Genomic DNA, 25,004 nt, shown 5'->3' with positions numbered 1-25,004 from the left:
GTAAAGCTGGAAAATTATGCTAAGTCTTAAACAAGATAAGTGGTGTAGTTAAACACAGGCAAAGACCAATACTTCTTACTCCGAGATCAGTATGTGATTAATCTCTCAGATCTACTGATATGCTTAGTGTGAACAATTTTTATAATAATTGAATGGTAGCATGATATTAATTCCTCTTGTTTTCTCATTTCTGTGATTATTTGGTAATTATTCATCTCTGTTTTCCCTCTTGTCATTAGCAGGTGAATGGGAAACACGCAGGAGCCGATGAAGCAGGTGGTACCTTCACCCTGTTGCCAGGACTGTTATCAACTCAGGTATAAGATGGAATTAAATCAGAATAATAAGCAGATTTGTAAGAGTATTTTATTAAAGATACTGTTGCAAAGCACAGAATAAGCTTTAAAGATGATGATAACTAACCTGGAATGTCTTTACTGATTCTCTACATAGACTGCAAGTAATTGCTAAGTTACAGAACAGTCACAGCCTGTTCCAGATGTCCTACACTTTGTATACTGTTGAAGGCGATGCTCTAAATGTATTCCCTTCTCTCCTCTGCTTTGTGGTGGTCCTGCTCTTAAGGTCCTTCATGTTTTCTATAGAAAGCACATCCCATTTGCTCTTAGGTATCTTGTGCCTTCTCCCTGCAGAGTCCCCAGTGGTATCCAGCTTTGCCCAGATATTCACCATCCTCCCTTTACTCCATACAGCCACTGGGACTGAAGTGTCAGCATCCCAGTGCTGCACTGGAGGCTTTTCAAATACCTGCATTAATGTTTGAGGTGTTATGTGTTAATAGAGCTGATACCTTCAACATCTATATGCTGAAACATTGGGGGCTATGTAATTAGATGAAGGAACCACATTCAAAGATATCTGAACATCTTTTCTTGCATTTGTATAGTAACTTTATAAACTCAAAAAGAGTAAAGCAAGCACAGACACATGCCCTATACAAGCTGCAATACAGACAATATTGTACACACTTGGTAACAACAGTAATGAAAATGATGCCAATTATAAATAAAATTATAGACAGACTCTTCTTGAGATAACAGTTATAGTGAACAATGAAACATCCTTTTATAATCATGAGTAGAATTAGTAAAATATGTAACTACAGCAGAATATAATCAGCATGTTTAGTCTGCTTACATGTCTTAATTTGATCCACTGTTGTCTGAGGGAAGCAAAAGAAATTGATATTTTTATAATTCATGCTTGCCCTAATTTGGAACACTTACTGCCTTATTGCTTTTTTAGTTAAGGTTTTTCCCTCCCCCATTAATTTAGCTGGAAACATTACTGTTCCTAAAATGTTCAAATCTGAACATGAACGTCTGATTCTCTTCTTCAAGCCAGCTTTTGCAAGGCTTAGCTCCAGAACAAGGTGCACCCTGTGCCCTGTGAAGATTATTTTACATTTACTCATCTCCTTGTTGGTAAAAAGTTTTCACCATTCTTTTTAAAAGACCAGAGCACCATTTCTTTACTCTCCACATACAAGCACTGTGCTCCATGGAAGGTCCTCTTCAGCTTGCAAATGATGATGATGGCAGCAGGGGAAATCATGTCAGCTGGATCTCTCTCACATCCTGTCCTTTCTCTGGGACCCTCTGTCCTCAGTTTTTAAGATTTTTTTTCACCTCTTACTCTTTTTTTTTTTTTTCTTTTTTAACACTTGATAGTTTAGCATTGTGCATGAGTATACACTTGTAATGTTTGAACTAAAAAGTCTACACAGTTTTTGACAGCAACTCTAAGAAGCCACATTTCATAAAAGGAGCACTCCAGCATGTGGATAGAAATTCTGCAAATTCATTTCAGTGCAGCCCTTAACACCTGGCATCTGCCTCTTTTGGCTGTCTGCTCCATGAAAGACTTTGAATTTGTTTCTTACAGCTGTAAGTAATAGTCACAAAGAAGTAAGATTTATGATACATAGAAGAGTCCAAAACAACTTTTACTGCATGTTCTAATTTGACTGTTTGGTGCCTTTTGCGACTGCTGCAGTTATGTCAAAAAAGCAAAGGTGGTGCCAATTCAGATCTGGCACACGAGGTTCTGAGTTTTTATCAAATCTTTTGCCGATCAGTTCTTCCTCATGTCTTCTCCAAATCTGGTTCTCTCAGTTGTTCAGAAGCTTAGAAGTCCCTATTTCACTACTGCCATGCAGAAAAGAAATGCAAGAAAAATATTAAAAGTCAGAAGCCCGCACTGCAGTACTGTATTTGCTAGCATGATGTGGTCCCTCCCACCTCACCATGTGTGGTTTTGCTCTAAATACCCATCCTTCAGTTCTATTCAGAGCACCCACCACAGTCAGGAACTCTTTTAAAAAGCCATACATTTCCTTCAACCCCTACCCCACCAGAACACGACCTTAAACAATGTTGTCATCTTGTTTCAGAAACTTTTGCTTCTTTTTCCTTTGCCTTCTGTTTTCAAAACAGCTACAGATTTGCTGAAGAAAAACTTCACTTCCCAAACCTCCCAGAAGTAAGTTTTCATACTGTATGTGTTACTTTCCAGCAGTGGTTTATGGCTTGGCTTAGTGGATGCTCAAAAAATTGCACAAGTATTATTTCCCTTCAGCCACTCATAGCTTGGAACACCCCCACTCTGGAACATTTCTTACTGCTTCTTATTTGACTGTATTTTTTATTGTGTTTTTTTTATCTTGCCCAACTCAGAGGTAACTGTTATATATTTACTCGACACACACACCCCCACATACCCCTCAAATTCTTATTTTAGGTTAAATGCAGATAAATTTTATAAATATTTACGATTTCTGGAAGTCTCTTTCAACCACACTAGTTCATGACAAATCTGAGCAGCTTTGTGTCGGAGAGGAACAATCAAGAAACTGGAAATTCATGTTTATAACTTTTGAGGACAATCCTCAGGGTTATTTGGGTTGTTTTTTTGCACACTGACTTCGTTCTCTGGATATGTGAATCACATTGTACAGAGTATATGATCGTGCCACTTGTGGATAACTTACACTTGGTGCTCCTGTGAGACTGTGGCAGCCCTGGCCCAAGGGGTTGTGTCTACACTGCAGAGGCTGCACATGAAGCCAAGTTCAGCAGCTCTTTGCATCACTTACCTGCCAAAGCATCCTCGAGGCCAGCTCAGGGCTGAATTTCCTGGCACACCTGGGAGAGGAAAGCCTCGAGTGATGCTCCACACCTCGGTGTGCACCATGGCCAGGCCCTCACTCACTGCATGTGCCAGGCCCAGGCTTGCCTGGGATTTCATCTGCCCTCTGTGCCATGTCACATACTTAAGGTGGGCAAAAAGGTCAGCTGGGACAAAAGGCTTTTGTTTTGTGCCATGAGGGCAATGTGAACAGGGGAAACACATCTTGGGCAAACTGCTACCTTCAAAGTACTGCTGGTTCTGGCAGCAAGGCCATATGTCTGCCTACCACATTCTTAAAATCTTGGAGGGGAATTCACTGGACCAGTGCTGATACTGCAAAGTAACTCTTACACGACTAGCTCAGAAGTCAGGAAGTACTTTTTTTTTTTGTAAACTAACAAAGGATGGAAAGTAGATGTTCTAACTACAGTGTGCATGTGAGCACTGTTTTTCCCCGGGTGACATCAGTGTTTGCCATTGCTGTTCATCACCATGTCACCCTGCACTCTGCAGTCCAAAATCTGTCATTTCCAAATCGACAACTCACACACAGAGCTGAGCTTCATTCCACCACCTCTCTGAAATACATGGGCTGTGCTGTGTGGGGCCACCTCTGAGTGCAGGAAGGTGGGCTGCCTGTGCATATTAAATCACATTTTTCCGATGAGACAGCAGAAACACTGCTAATCAGTGCCAGCTGTGGCGGGGTGGGGTGTAGCACACTCGGAGCCGCCGGCACTGCCGGGAGCCTGCAGCCCACAGGAAGGGAGATGAGAGATAAAACCTTGTGCCCTCCTCGCAGACCAAAACCGCGCAGCTGCCCTAAGCATAGGGCTGATTGGGGATGCACAGCCGAGGGAGAATCTGCTTCCCCTCTCCCAGCAAACCGGAGCATTCCAGCCCTGGGAACAGGGACAGGCGGGTCCCAGCGAGCCACGAGATGGCGCTGGAGCCCCCATCCCGCATCCTGAGCCGCTGCAGAATTCCAGCCCTTCCCAGCGCTCACAGAGGATGCGGCTCCTTCCACTTCATCAAAGTCAGAGGAAGTCTGTGATTAGCTGGATGTTTACAAATAAAAGGAGGATCTGGAGACAGATCAAAGATGGCTCTCCAGATTTGGCTCGATACCAGGTTCCTGCGCTAACAGCATCCGCATGGGTTTCACTCTTATGTTCAGTGGCTGAACTTGGTGTATCTCATCATGCATTAATAATGCTTTTTCAAGGCTTAGTGCATTTATTAGAAGTCTGAAGATTCAGCCAGCTAAGGACCTGAAGAAACAAAACAACAACACGCCTCAGCCAACAAGATCTTCCAGGCTCCATCTAAGAGAAGCACCCACTGGGTTCTTCCTCACCCTGCTTCCTGCAATGTAAAGGGAACCAAGAAGCAAAGATAAGCACTGTTCCAAAATCCAAAGGATGCAGTACTTCAGTCTTAGTAAACAGGAGCAGTAGCTCCCCTAACGCTCTCTAACAATCTAAGTAGCTTGGATGGTCCCATCACACCATTTATACTTTTCACTGAGGAGACTGTAGCTCATTCAGGATCTCAGTGGCCTTGTCACTGCCCAAAGGACCAGGGAGAGAAGTAGATGGGAGATAAAAGATGTGTGTGAAATACACTGAGTTAATGTATATATGTGTTCTAAGGGACATCTTTGTTTTGACTCTGTGCAACAAACCAACATAGCTTGTGAGGTCTGGGAGGCCACAGACTATTCATTCCTTCTCTCACAGCAGGGCTCTGTTTGAAGCTGGTATTTCTGTTTGGGGTCTAAGCCACACTGAACTTGATCAAATAAACATTCTCCAAAGGAAACTGCCTTTGAACTATTTAACTCTTTGCACCACAAACTAAAGCTGAAAGAACTGTAACAATTACTGTAAAATCTCTTGTGTCTTGACTGAGTTATTTTCCAGTTTTTAAGTTACTGTACATCAGGACCTCTGTCTTTTCTGGCAGAACTGACTGTGTCAGCAATGGCCAGTAAAATCTAAGTGAAACACAATCCATCTGAAAGCAGACTAGGTGGGGCTAACCCTCAGACTTCCAGGCATGCAGAGTATTAAGTGTCATATTTTACAGCATATGTAAGTGTAAACAACTTCTATTTAATTCACCTGATAACAATGTAGCTCAGACATCTGAGCTCTCTCCTGGGCTGTGGGGCATACTAAGACAATTTCTTCATCAGTTCCAAGAGATCCTACCCTGTATTTCTTCCTCCTAAAATATTACTGTATCTATTCTTTTCCCAAAGGAGGGATACTTTAGATTTTGTCTCTTAAAGTGTTTCTGATTTATTCTAAGTAATTCAATAACCAATGGCTAGAAACCAGAACCTCAGTAATTTGGAAGCTGGGACTCTACCAGTAGGTACCAGTAGGAAACCCACAGGCAGGGAAGAAAGCAGGGCACCATCTTTAGCATCCTAACTAAAAGTCCTAACAACAACTTGTGTAAGAGGAGTGTAACTGACACCAGAAGTCTGGTGTATCTGCTGCCAAAACCAAAAGCAATTTATGGTATTCAGCAAACTCTATTTTTAGCCAGCTTATCTGCATTTCCACAAACTTTCATGGTCTTTGGGGCTTTTGCCATGGAGAGAAGGATAATATGTTATTTTTCCCTTTCATTTTCTGGGGAATCAAAAGCAGAAGTCCCTCTGGTGACCACCCGCAATGTAGTGGGATGGTTACCTAAAAAGGAGAGAACAGGTATTACTGAGTTGTGTAGGTTCAACTGAACATGTGAAAGCTATTAAAGAAAGCAACTTCTTAGCCCTAATCATTGATTTAAAATAGGAAAAAAGCAAATCTTCCTTTTCAAAAAACAGAAGGCAAATAAAAGAGCTGAAAGGATGCATTTCTAAAATAGCAACCTTGACATCAGGGGAGATGGGGGAAAAGAGAGGGGGAAAGACTGATTTTTGCATCTTTGTGTTGGCAACACAGCTGCTGCAGAGACCTTGGCAATTGCTGACACTGGTGGCACTTTGCCTGACAGACAAATTGAGAAACTAAAGATTTACAACAGTCCTGATTTCCAGTGGATTTCCTACAAACTACACAGCTTCCAGGATTTAGAGGCCTATGAGGGATGCACTCATTCCCTTTCAGGAGTCTGGGGATGTCTACAGAACTACAAGACAGATTTATCTGAAGTCACCTATTATTTGCAAACAAAAGTAAGTACACCCCAAAATGTCATTGATGCAAATCACACGAGTTTGAGTGAAAACAATAAATGCAGCAGAACTTTGTCAGAGAGGGAAGTTCTTGAACCATTTCTTTTTTTTTCCTCCCACCGGAAATTCTACATGCAGCATTGTTTTTGTGGTTGTAGCTGCAGGAAGATTTACTATGGTTTTTAGTATGCCAGAAGGCACAGGAAAGGATTAAAGCTTTTCATTTTCTTGCAAGAGAATCAAAGATCCTGACCACGTCTGAACCTCAAGGCTGCTGGGGTGAGGTGTGCCACGCTGGCTACACAAAAGAGACAGTCAAACCTGGCCCTGGACCATCTGAGAATTTCTCATCTCACAGTTCTGTTATGTTCCCTTTAGATCTGTTATGTTCCCTTTAACATATTAATAACAAACTTTAGAAATGTATTTCCAACCACTCTTACAGAGGGAATCTGCGTGAATTACTGACAACCATTTCTCTAAAAGCACAATGCACGACGTTGTTTTCTTTTGTCTTACATTAATTTTAAAATCCCCACCCTTCAAGATATATGAGGGTAAAAATAACCCAAATAAAGCTCTGAAAGCATTTCCCCTATGAAGCTGGCACTGGCCATTCAAGTACATGAAAAGGAACATGGGCTGTTTGTTTCAGGGCTGAATATTTATAGTCATGATGAAGTGATTCCTGAGTCATGAGCTCTACTGCCCTGTTACAAATTAAGATTTGTCTTTCTGCATTAAAAAAATAAAATCAGAATTAATTCCAGAGCTGTGGAAGTGACTGCAAAAGCAGCAAAAGACAATTTATAAAATGTGTCCTGATTTTTGGCATCTTTTCCCTACAAAATCTCAGCCTACTCACACGTCTCAAGAATACACCGCACAGCAATATTTTAGGAGTTTTTGGAAGTTGGAAGAAAATACAGAAAACTGGTTTATAGCTGAGAACTACAGAAATGTCAGCTTTTGAAAACATGTTCCTAATTTGTAGCTTTCAGCAGACTTTATAAAGTCAAATTAGTCATGTTTCATCTTGTAGGTCTTTAAGTCTGCGACAAGCATCAAATCAGCTGAGAATTAGGGAAGTCAGAAGATTTGATTTTTAACCCTCTGAGATTGAGAAGCACTTAAAAGTCAGAAGCACACAGGGATAATAACAGATACTGCCAGCATCAGTTTAACTCACACAGAGAATTACCCTGAGCTTTCAGCATTAGACCAAAATGAGACAACTGTCTCCCCTTACTGAGAAAAGCAGCAAGGGGCAGAGGCCAACAGAGGAGCACCACAGCTGCATCTGGGCCCACAGCTGGAGGGCAGGAAGGCCAGAGGAAGGTGGGAGCCATTCCTGGGGTTTGGCCAGACAAGGGGCCCAGCTCATTCCTGGCCCTGGGCCAGGCCAACCACACAAACCCAGTGGTGCAGAGCACTACCCAGTCTGCTTCAAGAAACACCAAGAAAGCTCCAGAGCATATTTGTGGGATGAGCTGAATGCAGGAAGGTTTCCAGTTCTCACGAAGAGGGCAGATAGCAGAGATGTGTCTCATTTGTAAGAGGTTGGGCTGCCTTTTTCCTTATCAGGAAATAGGAGATGAATGTAAGAGTTCAGCTTCCCCGAGGATGCTGGGGGGAGACAGAGACCAAGTTAAATTCAGGACATGCTCTGAGTTCTGGTACAGCTCATTTCAGCAAAGGAACCCCCTCCCAGCCACTCATTCCTCCCCTTGTGCCACCCCTCCTATTGTGCTTGCACAAGATCTGACACAGAGATGGAGAGAGAATCACAGCAGGGAACTGATCCAGCCAAAAAGCAGCCCCACAGGGAACAGAAAAAAGCCTGTTGTTTGATTCAGAGCATAGTGCAGCTCCATAGGTACTGCTCTTTGACAACAGAGAGGGTGGCACACAGGGGACAGGAGAGCTGAAACTAATGGGGAGAAGTAAAGGGCTGCCAGGGCTCAAGGTGGCACAGCCCCCAGGAGCAAATTCGTGTCCTCACCAATAGCTCTGAGCCTCTTGATGGTTTAGCACTAGAGTATTTAAATACAATCGTGTAGTCAAACTATTCACTTTTATAACAATGTATTTTTAATACACTCTCCAGGGCAATATATTTTCTGTCTACAGCTTTGAATAAAAAATAGGCTGAATTATATGTTTTACACCAACTGAAAGTATTACATAGAGAAATCCCCTAATTAAAGCATAAATTCTTAGAATTCCATGATACTCTATTTATTGAAATCAAGATTTCTCCACAGACCTCTTGGCTACAAATATCATTATACACAAATGTAAATACTCTTTGAACTAACAAGTCAGCAGGAAACATTTACAAGTATATATATATTAACATTTTAAACATCTCCTCTGAAACTGAAAAAGAAGCTCAATAGGTTTTGTGATATTTTGATATTTTAAAGCTCATATCAGGTCTTCATGAATTCCCTCTTTTTAACTTCCAGTAAATCTTGAAAGCTAAGAGCTAGGCTGGCCACTTAAAAATTCTCAGGATTGCAGCCCATAGCACTCCCAAAATGGGAAAAACAACAGAACACAGAGAGGTCCTCCAAAAATAAGAATAGCAAATGATTTTAAAATATAACTTATGGCATCCAGAAAATCTTTTTCTTTCTGGCTACGCCTTGTGCAATGCTTACACCTCCAGTTTTAAAGATCCTTAAGGGTTTTTACATGCTAATATTCACTTGGAGACGGAAAGGAGCAATGTTATGGCAACAGAAAAGCACAAATGAGAGGAAAAGAACTCTTAAATAAAATATTTTTTGCTTCCCCTTCACGATCTTTCAAGTAACTGCAAAACTTCTAGGATAACTGCTATTGATTTTTTTTCATGTCTGTTTTTGTTCTGTCTCCACGTTAAATCATTTTTGTATGGTAGAAGCACTGAAACACCATAATTTCCCTCTCCTGCAGATGCTGTCCCATTCTGGGGAGAACATTCAGGAGTGGCCAGCCCCAGGCTGCCTCAGCACCCAGACCTTCTCCCCTTTCACAGCAGCCAAATTCCTCCTGTCACTCCAGGCCTTTTCTCTAACAGTGCCATGCTGTTCCCCTGCACGCTTTTACATTTCATCTCAAATACTCATCTATTTAAATACCCATCTCATTGCAAGCCAGGCTGACTTGTTTATGTTCTCCTATACTCCCCTTGATCACTTCCCAGGCTACTTCAGTCATTCTGATTTTTTCTGCCTACATGTAAGTAGATCCACTTTGAAGCTTCCCTGCAGTGCAATTCATGCTCTTTGTGAGCCTTAGCATGGATTTTCATACATGTGAATTCCAAGGCACTGGGTTTTGTTTCCCTAGAACAGGAAAAAACATCAATTCAAGTTCAGTTGGAAAGGTTTAACAAACTTTACTTTGAAAGGCTACTACAACAACACAGCTTATAATTGAAAAACAGAGGTATTCAGGGTGTTTATAAAGTTAGATAGTACACGTAAATACCATCATTCCCATTTTCTCCATTTAACTTCTGTAGTTGACAGGTCTACTTGCACTAGGAAGTCACATTTTTTAAGAAACATTTTTGGGTCAAGTTCAGACCAATAAACTCTAAACAAGGGCTCCTGATCCTGAGCAGGAGGCTCTATAAATCACCCTTAGCCCTTCTCCGAGTTCAGGAGTGATCCCTTACATGGCAGAGGTCACCTCCTGCCTTTCAGCAAGGTCTTTAATCTGGGCCGTGCCGTGTCCCCGCAGCGCTGGGGCAGCGGGGCCGGCCGTGCTTGGTACGCGACCGGCGCTGCTTTGTGAGCTCATGGCTCAGGCCCACAGCTCCCCAGCCAAGCTGAGTCATCCTCACTCTGCTCTCACAGCCGGGACATTTTATCCACTCCTCCAGCCACCCCCTCCATGCCACCTTTGGGATTTGCTTCCCACTGCACAGCTCTAATCCTGCCTGCCTGCCTTTGCCACTCCCTCCCATTCAGGATCTCTTCTCCCACTCAGTATTTCCACTCCTCCACTGCCACCAGACCCTCCTGCCAGCTCCCCCAGCGCTCTCCAGTTCTCCTTCACTTCCCTTGACTGCTTTTCCCAATGCAGCTGGTACTGTGAGGGATAACTGCAGGTCAGAGAATCACTGTGTGCAGTGTATGAAGCCCCCAGCTCTGGAGTGCTGGAGCATTCTTACATTCATGCCTGTGCTCTTTTGGCTCCAATGCTGTTGAGGACTCGGTTGACTTCAGCATCGTACAAGAAAACAAAGGACTGAGCAGTTAAAGCAAAACACTAAAAGCCCACTAAACTGTGCCCAAAGCAGCTGGTGCCTCAGAGTAGCTGCTGGCTCAGCACCAAGGGCTGGTGGGGGAGCCTTCTCCATCACTGCAGAAATGCACACGTCTGCCAACCAAGAGAAACCCTAATGCACGTTTGAAACTGAATAAATGCAAGGCAACTCACACTACTTTTAACAGTAGAAGTGGAGATTCTGAATTGTAGATTCACTCCTCTGAATAGTCTAAAATTAAAACTTGATACCCTTCATAATCCCAAGAAATGAGGAATGAAACTCAACTCTGACAGAAACAAGCACATGAAAGCCGTGGACTAGACCATCATCAGCTCTTGGCTCCTATTCTCAACCCCACCACTGGCACATGAGGTGATAGAACATTTCAGCTGGAAGGGACCTGCAATGATCATCTAATCCAACTGCCTTAATTGCTGATCTAAATTACTTTCCTCCCTCCATAGCTCAGCAGGAAATAGCATTACCACACTCTTTGATAAAGTGAGATCTGCTGGGAGAAACTACAACTAGGTTTTATTTTTTAATTGTTTTCTCCACAATTACGTATTGGGATCCTTTCCTCCACCCCATCACAAATCACACACTTAACAAACGTTTAGACAGCTGGTGCCTAAAAGTCAAAGCCAGTTGCTCTCTCAAAGGCCAAAGTGCCTCACTGAATTGGTGTCAGCTGGTATTTAGTAGGATTTTTAAATTCAATTAAATTAAGAGGCAAGCTGCACAGATTAGGGCTCTGCTAGAATGAGAAAGAAATCTTAAAAGGCATAAAATATCTTTACATTTATTAAGCAAACTCTGCAGTCTTTTCTTGTTATATTCTTGTTGAAAAACAGAACATTCATAAAGTATCATGAAAACAAGAAGCAAAAAAACCTTAAGGTCCCAAGCAATGGGACTATCTCCACACTCACCCTGCTTTTAACTTTCCAACACAAGCAGCAAGACACAGTTCACAGCTAGGCTGAAAATGCAGTGTTCAGTGCACATGGCCATCCTGCATTCCTAGCAACCCACCACGGCCACTCCTCCCTTGTATGTTAGGACAAGCAGGTTAAATATACCCACAGAGGTACAGACAGTGAAAGAAAGGCCAACATCAGTTGAACAGCTCTGCTAGGACTTCCCATCTGGAAAACAACCACTGTGCTGGAACCCAATTGGTTATCCCAAGAGTCATTAATTCCCTTCCCCCTTGTGCACAGCAGCCCGAGCCTGCAAGGGTTAACTGAGCCTATGTGCTCTCACCCCTGGGAAGCAGCTTCCAACAAAGCCAAGAAGCACGGGACCAGGACAGCCAGCTCTGCCCCTGCAGCAGAGTCAGAGCCCAAACGATTATTTCTTGGCATGGCTGGTTTGGGGTTGGTTTGGCTTTTTTTTTCATTTCCAAAATTAATTTGGGGATTACGAACAATTACCCTCTTGCACATTAATCGCTGGCATCTAAAATTCTCACATGAAGAAACAACACATGGAAATATTAAAGCACTCATCTTATGGACATGGATCCGAGAACTGTTTAATAGCAGTCAGTGAAGGGGTAACATTGTGCTTTTAATCTACAGTTTAAAAATAATGATTTGTATATCTACGTAGTAAAACAATAAAATTAAGAACAGAAACTGGTATTAGGAAACAGTGAAAATGTAATAATTAAACACATGATGCTTTTCAAAGCTTTATACTTAATGAGCCTAAATAGACACCTATGGTTAGGAGGGTCTTAAAAAAATAATAAAAAAGAGACTTATTTTCAATTTTTTTTCCTTTTCAAATTTTTTTTCTATACTTATGCTTTGCTTTGGTGTTCTCTCTGCTGCCAACTTAATGCTTTAACAGTATGTTTATGCTTATGTTCTTTTCAAATGCTTGGCATTATAGTGAGATCTCATATCTTTCCTCAAATTAAATTTTGCTCCACATACTCCACATGTATACAGATGAACATCCCTGTGCTGCTCCAGTTGCTCATTATTTGGGAATATCTGAAAGCAGACCTGGCATATAGTCTCTCCAGCTGATAAGTGAGATATCATATGCCGTACATGGTCATGTTTTCGGAAGTTTCCTTGATCACAAATGGAACAGACATACCTGGCCATGCCTTTGTGCATATCATTGTGGAGCCGCAACTGGCGCTCTCTTAAGAACTGCTTCCCACATGTCTGACAAACAAACTGTTTTTCCTTGGTATGAACGGTATAGTGTTCCCGCAAGTGGCAACGCTGATAAAATCCTTTCCCGCAAAGGTTGCAGAAATGCTTACGCCTGTGATCCCTCTCGTTCTCTTCCAACATGGAGTTCTTGAACAGATCTTGCTCCAGGCAGTTTGACATATGTTCAACCACTAGGTTTTCTGTATCAAAACGCTGGCCGCAATTAGGGCATCGGAAAGGACAGGCAGAATGCTTGTATAACTGGTTTTTTTGAAGGCTGTTCATTTGGAAGTGACCGTCCCTGAAGTCCTCCAGCATCTCTGCAAACATCATGTCCCTTATTTCTGACTGCTCCTCGGGGTTTTCTTCCAAGTCCATTTTCTCCTCAGAATTTCTGATCCCGTTCATGGTCAGATCCTGGGGTTCTCCACAGGTCTGTGCATGCTCCTGTAGCTGCTTGCCTTTGACCAGTATTTGACCACACTTGCCACAAGCACATATATTTTCTATGTGTTTGGATAAATAATGAGAGGACAGATCTTCCTCAGTGATTGTTAGCCCACAAAGTTCACAGGGAGCATTCTCCACATCTTCCTGCACTGAAGAAGCCTTGCTGTTAAGGTGCCGTGGACTTTTCAAACACTTTCTTTCATCCTCATCCATGGATAAGCGAGGCTTTAGAGTCTTCCGAGCATTTCTCTTCTCTCTCATCTCCTCCTCGACGTAGTATCTGTAAAGCGGCTCTTCCTGTTCATCGTCTAGGTCGTCATTGTCAGAAGACTCATTGCAGTCTTTATCTGCCACCTTGATAATATTAAAATCCTTCAGCTCATCCGTAGGATTGTCCTCTGGCTCCACCTTGATGATAATCCTCTTCCTCTCAGAGGCTCTACTTCCTTCTTCACCTGATGTCTCGGAGGCAACAGTGCTGCTTTTTCTGCTCGTGATGTTTGACACGGGAGACGATGAATCGTCCGCAGCATGGTTCGAGTCCCCCTTGTATTTTTCTGTTTGTGTGGAGATCATTTTAGAAGTAGAGTTCTTTTCACTAAAGTCTATTTTCTCAGCACTGTAGTACCTGGCACTTTGGTAGGAATGCCTGTTGGTGCATGTTAACACGTGCTCATCCAGTAGCTTTTCACAGCTAAAGCTAAACCCGCAGCTGTCGCAGGTGAAGCTCCTTCCAAACCGGCGCGAGTGCGACACGCGCTCTTTCGTGTGAGAGAATTTGGATGTGGTGCTTTTTTTGCAGACATCAAACAGTTGCTCAGGGAAGCTGTTGAGGTGCAAAGTTTCTTCCTCAGGCTCTTTGTTATGGGATGTATTTACCGTTGAACTTGGTGGTTCCATGCCCCACCTGTTTGCTTCGCTGCCATTTCTAGCAAGTGCGTCTTCATACATTCTCACACCAAATATCATTTTATTAGTCTGCGTGCTAGAAGCAGGAGATGAACATTTTAAACTAGATGAGTCTGTGTCCTGTATATCTTCTAGACACTCAGGCACATTATATAGCTGTAAATAGTTCATGGCCACTTTAAATTGCTCGAAATTGGCAGGGGCTGTCATAATTTTTCCTAAATACATGAACTGTAAAATAAGATCAAAGCATTCAGCGCTAATCTTCATGTTGCTTAGATTCAGCTGGGCTGTAGTGTTTTGATGGTTCATAAAAAACATCCTAAAATAGGCGCTGCAGGCAGCAAGGACTGCTTTATGTGCTTGAAAATAAATATCATCGATAGCGATGCAGCAGTCGCACAGAAAGCCCCACTCTCTTTGCTTGTTTAGCTGCTGAAGGACATAGTTGCTATGGCTGGTTTTTGCCATCTTGTACTTCGATTACAGCCCTGCATAAAGAAAAAGGTATCTGTTAAATCATGAGCACAAACCCCAAAGCCTACTTCAACGTAGGGAGGAACTGCCACCTCTTTTCTCTCTAGATCTTCCTATTCTGCCAGTCTGCAGCACAACTTCCTGTCTGGAGATCTCTGCTGGTAACTGCTTCTGAATATTGATGCCAGTGAAAGCATCCATAATTCCATGTGCTCACCACTAGACTTACAAGACTAGTAAACTAATAAACATAACCAGCACACATGTCAATCAGAGCTGCTAGAATATATATTAGCAAATATATCTCCAAGTCCTACAGCCAAGGTTTTCAGATATGAATTCTGAATGCAGAACTTCAAAAACTTCAGAGGGTAGACTTCTGTAAGATGGCCCCAGGACAACACCTATACAAGGCTGTCAGAAACCACTCTTCAGTCTCAACTTGCCTTTTTACCTGTCAGTCCAACGGGCACATGATGCAACACACACTGGAAACCAGGCCAGGCTCAAACTGGTCTTTCCCTCCCCATTAAAGGAAATTAAGAGACAACAGAGCACCCACACAAGCTACTCCACACATTTTGCTCTTTGTGGCAGCTGAGGGACCATCTCAACCTTCTCTGCAAGGCGTCCTGCAAACCAGGAACTGCAAACTCCAACGCCTTCTCAGAAGCAGAGGGCAGCCCAGCTGCGGTGGCACGTCCCACGTTCGAGCCCAGAGCTGCAGATGGTGACCAGGCGAGCTGCGTGACAGCCACAGGGACTGCAGAGGCAGGAAGTGGTGCACGCCGTGCCTCCAACTGCTCTCAAAACCACTCGTTGAGAGCGCTGAAATGTAACCAAAACACGTAGATGGGAAACCGGACAAAGAAAAACTCAGCAATGGAGAACTGAGAGAGCCAGAGGTGGAGCCACGGTGAAATGAAGCCTCGGCAAAGACTGGAGAGAAAGATCTGCCAGTGCTGAGGGTTGCTCTATGTGAAAGGACTAACTTGTCCTCAAGAGAAAAGAGGAATAAAATATCATGGTTTATGTTAACAAAAATATCCAGAAGAAATGCAGTGTATAAAGGAGGCGTGTGTTTGATTAAAGACAAACTTCACCAAGTGGGGCCAGCACCTAATCACAACTCACTTTGGAAAACCTTTACTGATACACATAAGCTGTTCTAACTGCACAGGCTGAGGGGGTAAGGAACCAGAAGAGGGTATAGAGAGCACCCTAATTGAAATGAAAAACATAAAGCAGTAATGAGGATTCTTAACATTTTGAAAGGTTATTGCAAACAGTACAAATAACTGTATGAGGTTTGTGCAAATAAAGACCAGGCTAGCAAATAATATATACTAAAGGGCATTTTATGACTCAATGAAATGCATGGATTGATTTGCAACCACTCTTTCAACTGCCCAAAATTTAAACACAACACACACACAAATGCTCCATTTTTCCTTGTATTTTCCTAACAGCTTACATCTCCTAGGGGGAAAAATGGGTAGAGAAATTAAATTCCCCAATTAGTGTTGAATTCGCAAGTCATAGGCGTTGCCTGGCTTGTTAAGCAGCAAACCTAGAATTAAGTCCCCATTCTTCATTCCACAAAGGACTGCCACAGCAGAAAGGCTCCCAAGATCTCAAGAAAAGAACATGCTCACCCCACCCAGCAATATTCCCTACTGCCAACCCACACAGCAGTTCCTGTGGATCACCCCCAGCACAAGATCTTGTCTGGCAACAGGAACCTTGAGATTTGGGTTGAACTATTCTGACAAGGAGCATCTGAATGGCAGCTGCTCCTCTCCTCTCTATCCAACCCTCCACACCCAGAACTCCAGGCTAGCACACTGCCATAATATTCTCAAATTGGTTTGGCCCACTGATGTCCACTGCAGAAGTGTAACTCATTGCATGGAATTAATTTCTCTTTTTCTACTAACTTGCAAGGCAATGGCTTTGAAAGTAGGAGAACCTCTGAAGCAACTCCACATCTTTTCAACAGAAACTGATTATCGTCTGTGTCACTGGGTGATTTCAGAAGTTTCTGTGAAGAACAGCAAAGCTCTTGACATCAAGTAATAATAAAAGTGCACTTCATATTCTTCCAAGTGGTAACGTGTTTGGGATTTGAGGCAATTCATTAGATGTTTAAATGTTACTCAATCTATTGTATTAAGAATGGCAGCTGCATAATGATAAGGAATTAACTTCAACTTCCACATTCTAAGGGTGAAAACCAACGAGAAAATGAGATGATCCCATCTAAGGCACCACTGGCCTCTCAGTGTGAGCTGCCAACACGACAAGAAAAGGCTCAGGACAGCTCATGTTAACTTCCCCATCCTCACAAAGTGGCAAGTTCAAAATGTTGTATTTAACTGTGGTTTTTTTACACTAGATACACTCCACTGTGCCCTCCAATAGAAAACCAGCAATACAAACAGCAAGCCTGTACAAAACAGGTGGTCACAAACTATCTGCAGGCACCTGCAGATGGGGTCGTTTCCAGATGGTGGAAACAACGAGTGACAGCACACAAACTGGCCTTTTTCAAGTCTTCTTCTTTGAAAATGGTAAAAGATATTTCTCCTTTTGACAGATGAACTCCTGCAAAGCTTTTAGCATGTGGATCCTGACGTGCAACAATGACCCACTGGCAATGCCAGCACTCAGGGAAAAACAGGTGGAGCATGAGGCTCCTTGAGCAGGATGGCAAGGTTTTGGATTTGACATGTTCTTGGTCTCTAACACAGTAGTACTACATTTAGTAGTAGGTATAGTAGTTTATGAGGTGATTTATGTTAATGACAGTCCTGGCATCCTGCCTCTGGATGCTGTATTAACCTGCTGGATGTAACTTCCCACCACAAGAGCCTGTGTTGGGCTATTTAAAACTTTGACAAATTTCAACCAGCAACAGCAAAACTTTCCTTCTGAAATCTTGGACTGATTACTTTTTTTCCCTCCTCCACAGAAAACCTCAGCCAAAAGGCTTCCAAAAATGAAGCTAAGAAAAAGCTTTCATGCGTGCAGATTATTATTTGTTCATTTAGAAATTAAAAGTTTCTCTTCCAAAATCTTTGAGGAGATGCTTTATGTGGGAGAAAGCGTTATGCCTTAGATATGTTGTCACAATATAAAAATCTGCCTGAATTTGGCCAAACTACATGCTTCAGGGGGAGAAGATACAAATTATCAGTTTATTCACACTTAAGACTTTGTTAGTTATTGAAACTTCAGATTACAGCCTTGCTGAGAACATTTCATCTTCTCGCAGCTGCTTAGTAAACAAGGGCCTGCCTGAGCCATCCACAGTGAAATTCCCTTTTGCACAGAGCTCTGCCATGATTTTAAACTACAAAAGGGGTGATTCAGACAGAGGGAAGAAATATTTTATTATGAGGGTGTTGAGACACTGGCACAGGTTGCCCAGGAGGGTGATGGATGCCCCAAACCTGGAAACACTCAAGGCCAGGCTGGACTGGGCTCTGAGCAGCCTGATTTTGTTGATATCCCTGCTCATTGCAGGGGGGTTGGACTAGATGGCATTTAAAGATCCTTCCAACCCAAACCATTCCATGATTCTATGTGCCACCTCCACAATGTCCCAGCTGATGGCAAAGCCTCCTGGAGACTGCTCCACAGACAGCATGGCTCGCCAAGGGGTGCCAGCTTCCCTCGTGGCAGCTGATGGAGAAGATGCCCAGTTCTGGCTGAGGGAGAGCCAGAGCCAGGAGGGGATGTAGGGAAAACACAGGGAGATTGGAAAATGTGAGGAGGATGCGATGGAAACCCTCTGGAAATCTGCAGAGAAGAAAAGGGCAGGCTGGGAGCACAGTGCTGAGCCAAGAGAGTGGCACTGGGATTAGGAAACAGCAGTGGGAATTAAAAATGGGTGCAATGAGGGTCTAAACAAGGGAAGAATCCATTTAGGCAAGGGGCTGGGAAGAGCCAGGCTGCAGGGCCTAGGGCAGGAGGGGTAAAAGCCACAGACAGGCTCTTCCTGGGGGATGGGTGGAAAACAATTGCAGCATTCATGCCTTCAGAGCAGGAACTGCACCCCAAATTCCCAATCATGCCTTCCCTTTGCATCAACAAGCACAACAGGCTTGCTGACAAACTCCTTCCCAACAAGAGCAAGCTCTCAGAAAATGGTAATTCATCATTACTTTGTTACTTTAATTGCTAAAATGGCAGCAATCTGCATTTATCACTCATGTGGGTGGATCCGTACTGCAAACTATTTTTGAAGTTTGCTTTAGAAAAAAAACTCCAGTTATTAGAATGAAAACAGGTCTTTTTACAGAAAATTCAAGGTATACACATATATTATGTATGTACCAAAGTATATTCTTCCATCCCTCTTACCAAAATTTCCCCTTACTCAGCACATCTCTGGATCTGTCCAGACCTGGATCTGAGCAGTACAAGACAAGGTCCCTGCTCATTTGGCCAAGCATTTGGAGGATGTAAAGTGAATGGGAAGTGGGGGACAAAAAGGAGAATCTCACAGCAATGGCCACTGCTTGGAGAACATCATCCCATTGCTGTCAATACCAGGACAAGTAATTTCAACCTTTCCGTTTTGTTTTTGTTTTTTTTTTTAATAAGCCTGGATTGCATTTTTTGGTTGTCCAATTTATTCACACAGATAAACACCACTGGTGGCAACTGAGGCCAGTGGGAGCTATCGTCTGTAGGTATTAAACACTGAGAATCTTGGAAAATGAAAGCTCCATACAGGTGAGTTTGTCAGTCCATATCTTTGAATTATTTCTGATCCTCTTTTTCAAAGAGAGGAGAATCACCAGCCACTTGCCCAGTGGACTAGCACTTTGTGAAGCATCCAAATCCTGGAGGCACCAACCTCACCAGTCCACAGGGAACCCAAGTGACTCCATCCTCAGCAGTGATTGATGTGTGTGGTAAATGCACCAAAGGCCACGTTGGAAGCAATCCTGAATGATGCAGAGGTGTTCTGAAAAAATGTGCTAGAAAAGCATCTGATATGAAAATGAAAACTGAAGGTATTGACTTGGGCATTTTCACTCTGATTTTCAAACTCCAAGTCTCCATACGCCTTTTATTTCCCTAGTAAACATTTATTTTCACACAGCCAAGCTTTGATTCAAGCTACTTGTCTGCCACCAGACTTTTCTTTTGAAGCACCACTCAGATACTATTCAGATGTGACCATGAACAAGGTTAAGTTGCACTACTACACTAACCAATTATGTTGTTTTTAAGTCTGTTAACAAGAAAAAATAGGTATTTACTACAGCTCCATGCCATCATTTCCTCACACTCAAAAGTTTTCTGAGACGTTTTAAAACAAAAGAAGTTTAAAAAGTCCTCAAGCAAAGAAGTAGTGAAGTTCTTTTGCTAACTTCTCTGTCTTTAAAACAGACATACCACAAGGTTCAGAATTCAGGAGCCTTTCGGCTCCTAAAATTAGTAGGTGGTTTTCAAAACCCAGCATTTCCACTGCTGAGCAGGCAAAAACATAGCACTAACATGCTTACTTACTGGCTCCCTTTCTTTGGAAACCAAGAACAGGCTGGACAAAAGTGTAATAAACGAGTGGAGAATTTGGTGCTAATAGAAAATGAGGCTGGAAAACCTCAAGCAAACAACGCCCAGTTATCCAAAAAACAAGCACACGAGGATCAGAAAGCAAATCTCCCATCACTGTCTGTCTCCATACCCCACCCTGGTGTGGCTTCCCAAGAACTCTTCCCCCTAATTTTGCCATTGTGGGTCAGATCTACCAAAAAGCCTGGATTCCTAAATGACAGCATTGACATGCTGCAGAAAATCCTACAGAAGATGTACAAAATCTCCACACAACACCCAAGAAGTTTTTGTGTTCTGCTACTGCACTGACCACAGAGCTGTCAACAGGCTACACCTCTTACCTAGATGTACTCAATAGGAAGCCATAGAGATTGCTCTGGGTGCCTCAGTTTACACAAAAAACACTGAAAAAACCAGCAAAGAACTTGGGGCCAGGTGACAACTGTCCACCCCAACAGTGAGCATGCATCAGTTTGCATTGCAAGCACAGCCTTGATCATAAATTAAAACAGCTATGGGAATTCCATGTACTGCCAGGGAAAAAGTAATTAAGCTCCATTATTCAGGCTGTGAAGGACTAAAGGTATAATTTATCCTCCTCTCCCAGCCCTTCCAATCGCCTGCCTTTCAGGCATGTCAGTTGGGAAGATGATTCCAGTGAGGCAGATATTCATCTTCAGACACATCCTGATGGCTGAATCAACTCATTTTAAACAGGCTCCTGGGCAATGCACAGGAACAGCTTTCATGGCATTTGGGCTAGATTTGAACCAGGGGAAGGGAAGATGCTCCAAAGCCTCCAGCACGAGCTGTCAGAGCTCCTGGATGCCCTGTTCTCCACTGCTCAGCCAGCAGCTCTCTGCTGATTCAGCATCCGTGCCCACAAATGAGAAACAGACATCAAATTTTAGCAAGTTATGCTTCTCTACTGCTAACTGAAAATTAGTTAAGATACATTACATGGTCTTAGATCAGAACACTCCTCAAAAGACAAGGAATACAGCTTGACAGAAAAAAATAAGAAAACTGAGTTTGTGCTGAAGCCCCATCTCAACTTCAAACAACTTTAGATCAGATCTAAGGAGTAGAAGTCCTAGAGAGACCTCATGCAGTCCTTTAAAGTAACTTGCTAGCCACAAAGGTTGACTCTAGAAAGTCACAGTTATCTTTCATCTGGCACCTTTACAGTTGTCAGGCAACACGGTAATGATATGTTTAAAAGAAACTATTGGGGGGGAAAAAACTATGACACCCAATTTATGCTTTGCAGCAGAAAGATGAGCCTGTTCATCTCAGCTCTCCAAGTTACACCAACTTTCAACTTCTGGAGGCATCTTGGTGGTTTAACCACGTCTTGAGACCCTCAAATGAAGTCCCACGTGCCTTCCAGGAAAGGATCCTTGGCTAAATGCAGGTTGCATTTCGGTGTAACAAGTTGCTGGATGCACGTGAATGAAGCATGGTAACTTGTGACACACAGATCAGACTACAGATTTTCTTGACTCTCCCAGGTCTCAAAATGTTTCACATTTTACTTTCAGCCTACTAAAATAAAAATAAGGCTACTATGGTCTCTATCCAATTAAATAGGTCTAATATGGGGCAGAAAAAGCAACAGCCACTGAATTCTGGAGTTTTGCAGTGCGCACAAATTAAAAATTACCAGACCAATTTGAGGATATAAATGGTCCTCATGCAAATTATGTCAGCTGCTGTGCCCACACACTGTGTCCACAGCAGAACTCTTTGGGTGAGAGTGTTTACCATTCCCAAGCAAAGGCAGGGCTGAATAACCCAGCTGCTGGAGAACCACTGCCCAGACTGAAAAATGAACACATGGCTTCTCACTCTGCATGTGTGTAGGTCCAGAACAACTCTAGTGAGAGGCCCAGCTGTAACAACTAAGAGAAAGGACACCGGGCTTGTGTCAGGGAACTTTCACTATCTCAGTTCTGAGCAGCTATTCTATTTCCATCCAGCAGGTAAATCGCTATTGCAGCTTTGTCCATCCTGGATTTTCAGGGCTTTCCACTGTCAGCAAGAACAGAAATCTGTGAAAGAAGCAGCCACTGACATTCAAATAAGAAAGCATCTAAAAACCCAAATCCCTGGTTGGTATGAGCACTCTCAATGTAATCACTGCTAATTCCTGTGCCAGTGACAACAGTGGTTGAGTCTGATGAAGACTTGTGCAAGCAGAGCTGAAGCATCTGTTAAGTCTGTGATCTTATTCCACACAAAACTTTCTGGCTACCAGGAAGAAGTGGCTTCTATTGCTTCTCCGAGCCTCCCACACAGCACCAACCCACATCTTCATTACCTGCATCCAACCCCCCCAGTGGGCGCTGGTTCCCTGCGACCTCAAACATCAGCAGACTGCAGCTAATACTACTTGTTACTCCTTAGGTTTTCTGGCCAGTCATCCAAAAATCTCTCTACAATCTTGTCAACTCGTTTTGCTGCTGCTGCCTAGGAAAATCTCTGCAGCCGCTCGCGTTTGGCCGGTTTTCCCCACGGCCATATGGTCCCAACGCCTCTCCCGCCTCTCCTCCGCTCGCCATGAAAGCTTAACTTGTAACTCGGCAAAAACGAGAAGCCCGCATCCCCCTGCTCACGGCTGCTCTGTGGGTTTTTCCAAGAGCTGTAATGAGGAATGTTAAACAAACACCTTTAATTAAAGGAATGTTTGTTTAGTGTAATTAAATGCCTAAGGAACACCGCACTGTTGCAACCCCGGATAGTTTTGCAGTGCGTGCTGTACCTTGCGATACTCGAGTGCGAGGGAAATAATGCAAGCAAGTGACAACCTGGCAGTAAACACCCAAATATTAAGCAGCGTCCAAGCCATGCTACCCGTTTACCAACGCCTACGTGTCAAGAGGAACCGGCACTCCTGTATCAGCTGAAACAGGGGGTAAACTTGAGAAACTGAGTTATAAAAAATCCTGAAAAATAGAGAGGAATAAAACCCCAGCCCCAAACTCACAGCGTTTTCAGTCCCATTTCCTCTACTCTCTTCGACTACCTTTCTATACGAGCAGAAAAGAGGAGTCCTTTGAAGAAGGAGACTTTCGACACCGCTCCCAGAGCGGCACAGGGTTTGTTTTTTTATGTGACAAAAGTATTCCCCTTCCTTTCCAGCCGCCTGCACGGCGATCCAGCGCACTGCCAGCCCCGAGTGAAACCCAAGTCTCCCGCCTGGCAGGGTGGAGCATTCCCTCCGGGCTGCAGCTCCGCTCCGTTTTTCGCTAAACTACCGCAACTCACTCGAAGTTTTGGGGCGTTTATTTTGTGAAGACAAAAGGAAGAGAGGCGGCGGGACCCACGGCGGGGGCCGGGGCCAGGCGCGATAGCGGCACTCGAGATGTTTACCGCGACTTCGAGCCCCGGAGCCACGCGGGCGGCGCGGTGCCCTTCCCTTCCCTCCCCGCCTCTCGCCCCTGCACCTCCCTAGGCCGCTTCTCGCTCTCCAGCGCGGCATCCCCGACCCCCGCCCCGCAGGGGGAGCGCGCCCGCCGCGACCCCCGGAGAGAAGCAGGGAGGGCAGGAGGGAGGGCAGGAGCGAGCCGGAGCCGGAGCGCCGCCGCTCAGCCTCCGCGCGGTCCCCGCGGCGCCGCTCCGCTCCGCGCCGTGCCCTGCCCGGCCGCCGAGCGCAAGGTCACCGCTCCGGCCGCCGGCCAGGGACCGGCCGCGGCTGGAAAGCCCCTACCTGGCAGCGCCGCCGCCACTATGGCGGGCCGCGCCGGGCCACGCCGCCGCTCGGCACTTCCCACCTCCCGCCGCCGGCGGAGCTGCGGCCGCCTCCCGCCTCCTCCTCCTCCCCGGGTCCCGGCGGCGGTCCCCGGACCCCGCTTACCGCGGCTCGGCGAGAGGCGGCGGCCGCCGACGGGGAGCTGTGCCCGCGCCGCTCCCGCCGCTGCTGCTGCTGCCGCTGCCGCCGCGGCTGCAACAAAGGACTTCCGCCCCGCCGCGCTGCCGCTGCCGCAGCGCCGGCTCCGCCGCGACCGCACGGAGCCGGACCCCTCCCCTCGGCGGCCGCGGCTCCCGGCGCCGCCGCTGCCAGCGCTGCTGCGCCGCCGCCAATGCCGGGGCCCGGCGGGCGGCTCCCTGCCGCGCTCCGCTCTCCTCCCATGCCGCCGGGGACGCGGCGCGGCGCGGGCTGGCGCTGCCGGGGCCCCCTCGGCCCGGCTCCTCCCCGTCCTCCGGCGGAGCCCCCCGGAGCCGCGGCGGGGCAGCGCCCACCGGGACCCCTCGCTGCTCTCCGGGCCCCGCAGCCCGCCCCTTCCCCGCGCACCCGGGCTCGCCGCAGGGAACGGGCAGTCTCTGCTTTGCCCCCGAAGCGGCCGTGGCCGGTGCTAACGGGGAGGCTCCGGTCACCCTGTGGGTGTCCGGCGATGGAGCGTTGTACCGCAGCCCCACGGCCCCCGCGTGGGACAGTTCAACTGCGAGAAAACCACTGCGAGCTGCGTGAGCTAGTATTTCCTTCTCGCAGCAATTTCACACGTTAATACCTCCGCCCTCCCTCCTGGAGCTTCACGGCGATGCAGGAGCTCAGGGCTGGCAGCCACCGCCACGCTCTGTCACAGATCCCGAGAACAGCGCTTTTTCTCATCCTTCCAGGAGCTGTTCCAGGCCCTCTTCCCACCAGTGTCTGGACCTCTCCTGTGTGACAACATCCAGCTTCTCCGGAACTATCCCATGTGAGTAAGTGGGATTTCCGGCCCCCCTGCCATCTGCCGCAGATCTGAGAGAAAACATAAGCCAGGTCAGGCTTTCCTCCAGGTCTTACCACTTGACTTTTCCACCCCCAAAGTGACAT

General features: G+C 45.1%; 1 protein-coding gene across 5 annotated transcripts; it reads right to left on the bottom strand.

Annotated features, from left to right (window-relative positions):
* Nucleotides 1-348: 348 nt before the first annotated feature.
* ZBTB1 (zinc finger and BTB domain containing 1) lies at nt 349-24,853 on the bottom strand. Of its 5 annotated transcripts, none has more exons than XM_064713477.1 (3): nt 24,697-24,853; nt 12,717-14,628; nt 349-2,168 (listed from the first exon to the last, which is right to left on the bottom strand). In XM_064713477.1, exons 2-3 carry the CDS (start codon nt 14,606-14,608, stop codon nt 2,132-2,134), a joined length of 1,929 nt encoding a protein of 642 aa, XP_064569547.1. In that variant the 5' UTR covers nt 14,609-14,628; nt 24,697-24,853; the 3' UTR covers nt 349-2,131. The 5 variants fall into 5 exon arrangements, with proteins under 5 accessions (XP_064569547.1, XP_064569546.1, XP_064569545.1 ...); XM_064713476.1 differs by lacking the exon at nt 24,697-24,853 and adding an exon at nt 24,042-24,445; XM_064713475.1 differs by lacking the exons at nt 349-2,168; nt 24,697-24,853 and adding exons at nt 2,182-7,966; nt 24,042-24,446.
* Between the last annotated feature and the right edge of the window lie 151 nt (nt 24,854-25,004).

The sequence above is a fragment of the Zonotrichia leucophrys genome, chromosome 5 (genome assembly GCF_028769735.1).
Source record: "Zonotrichia leucophrys gambelii isolate GWCS_2022_RI chromosome 5, RI_Zleu_2.0, whole genome shotgun sequence".
In the NCBI taxonomy this organism is placed as follows: Eukaryota; Metazoa; Chordata; class Aves; order Passeriformes; family Passerellidae; genus Zonotrichia; species Zonotrichia leucophrys.
The sequence above is the reverse complement of the archived record's forward strand: the minus strand, read 5'-3'. Positions and strand labels throughout refer to the sequence as shown.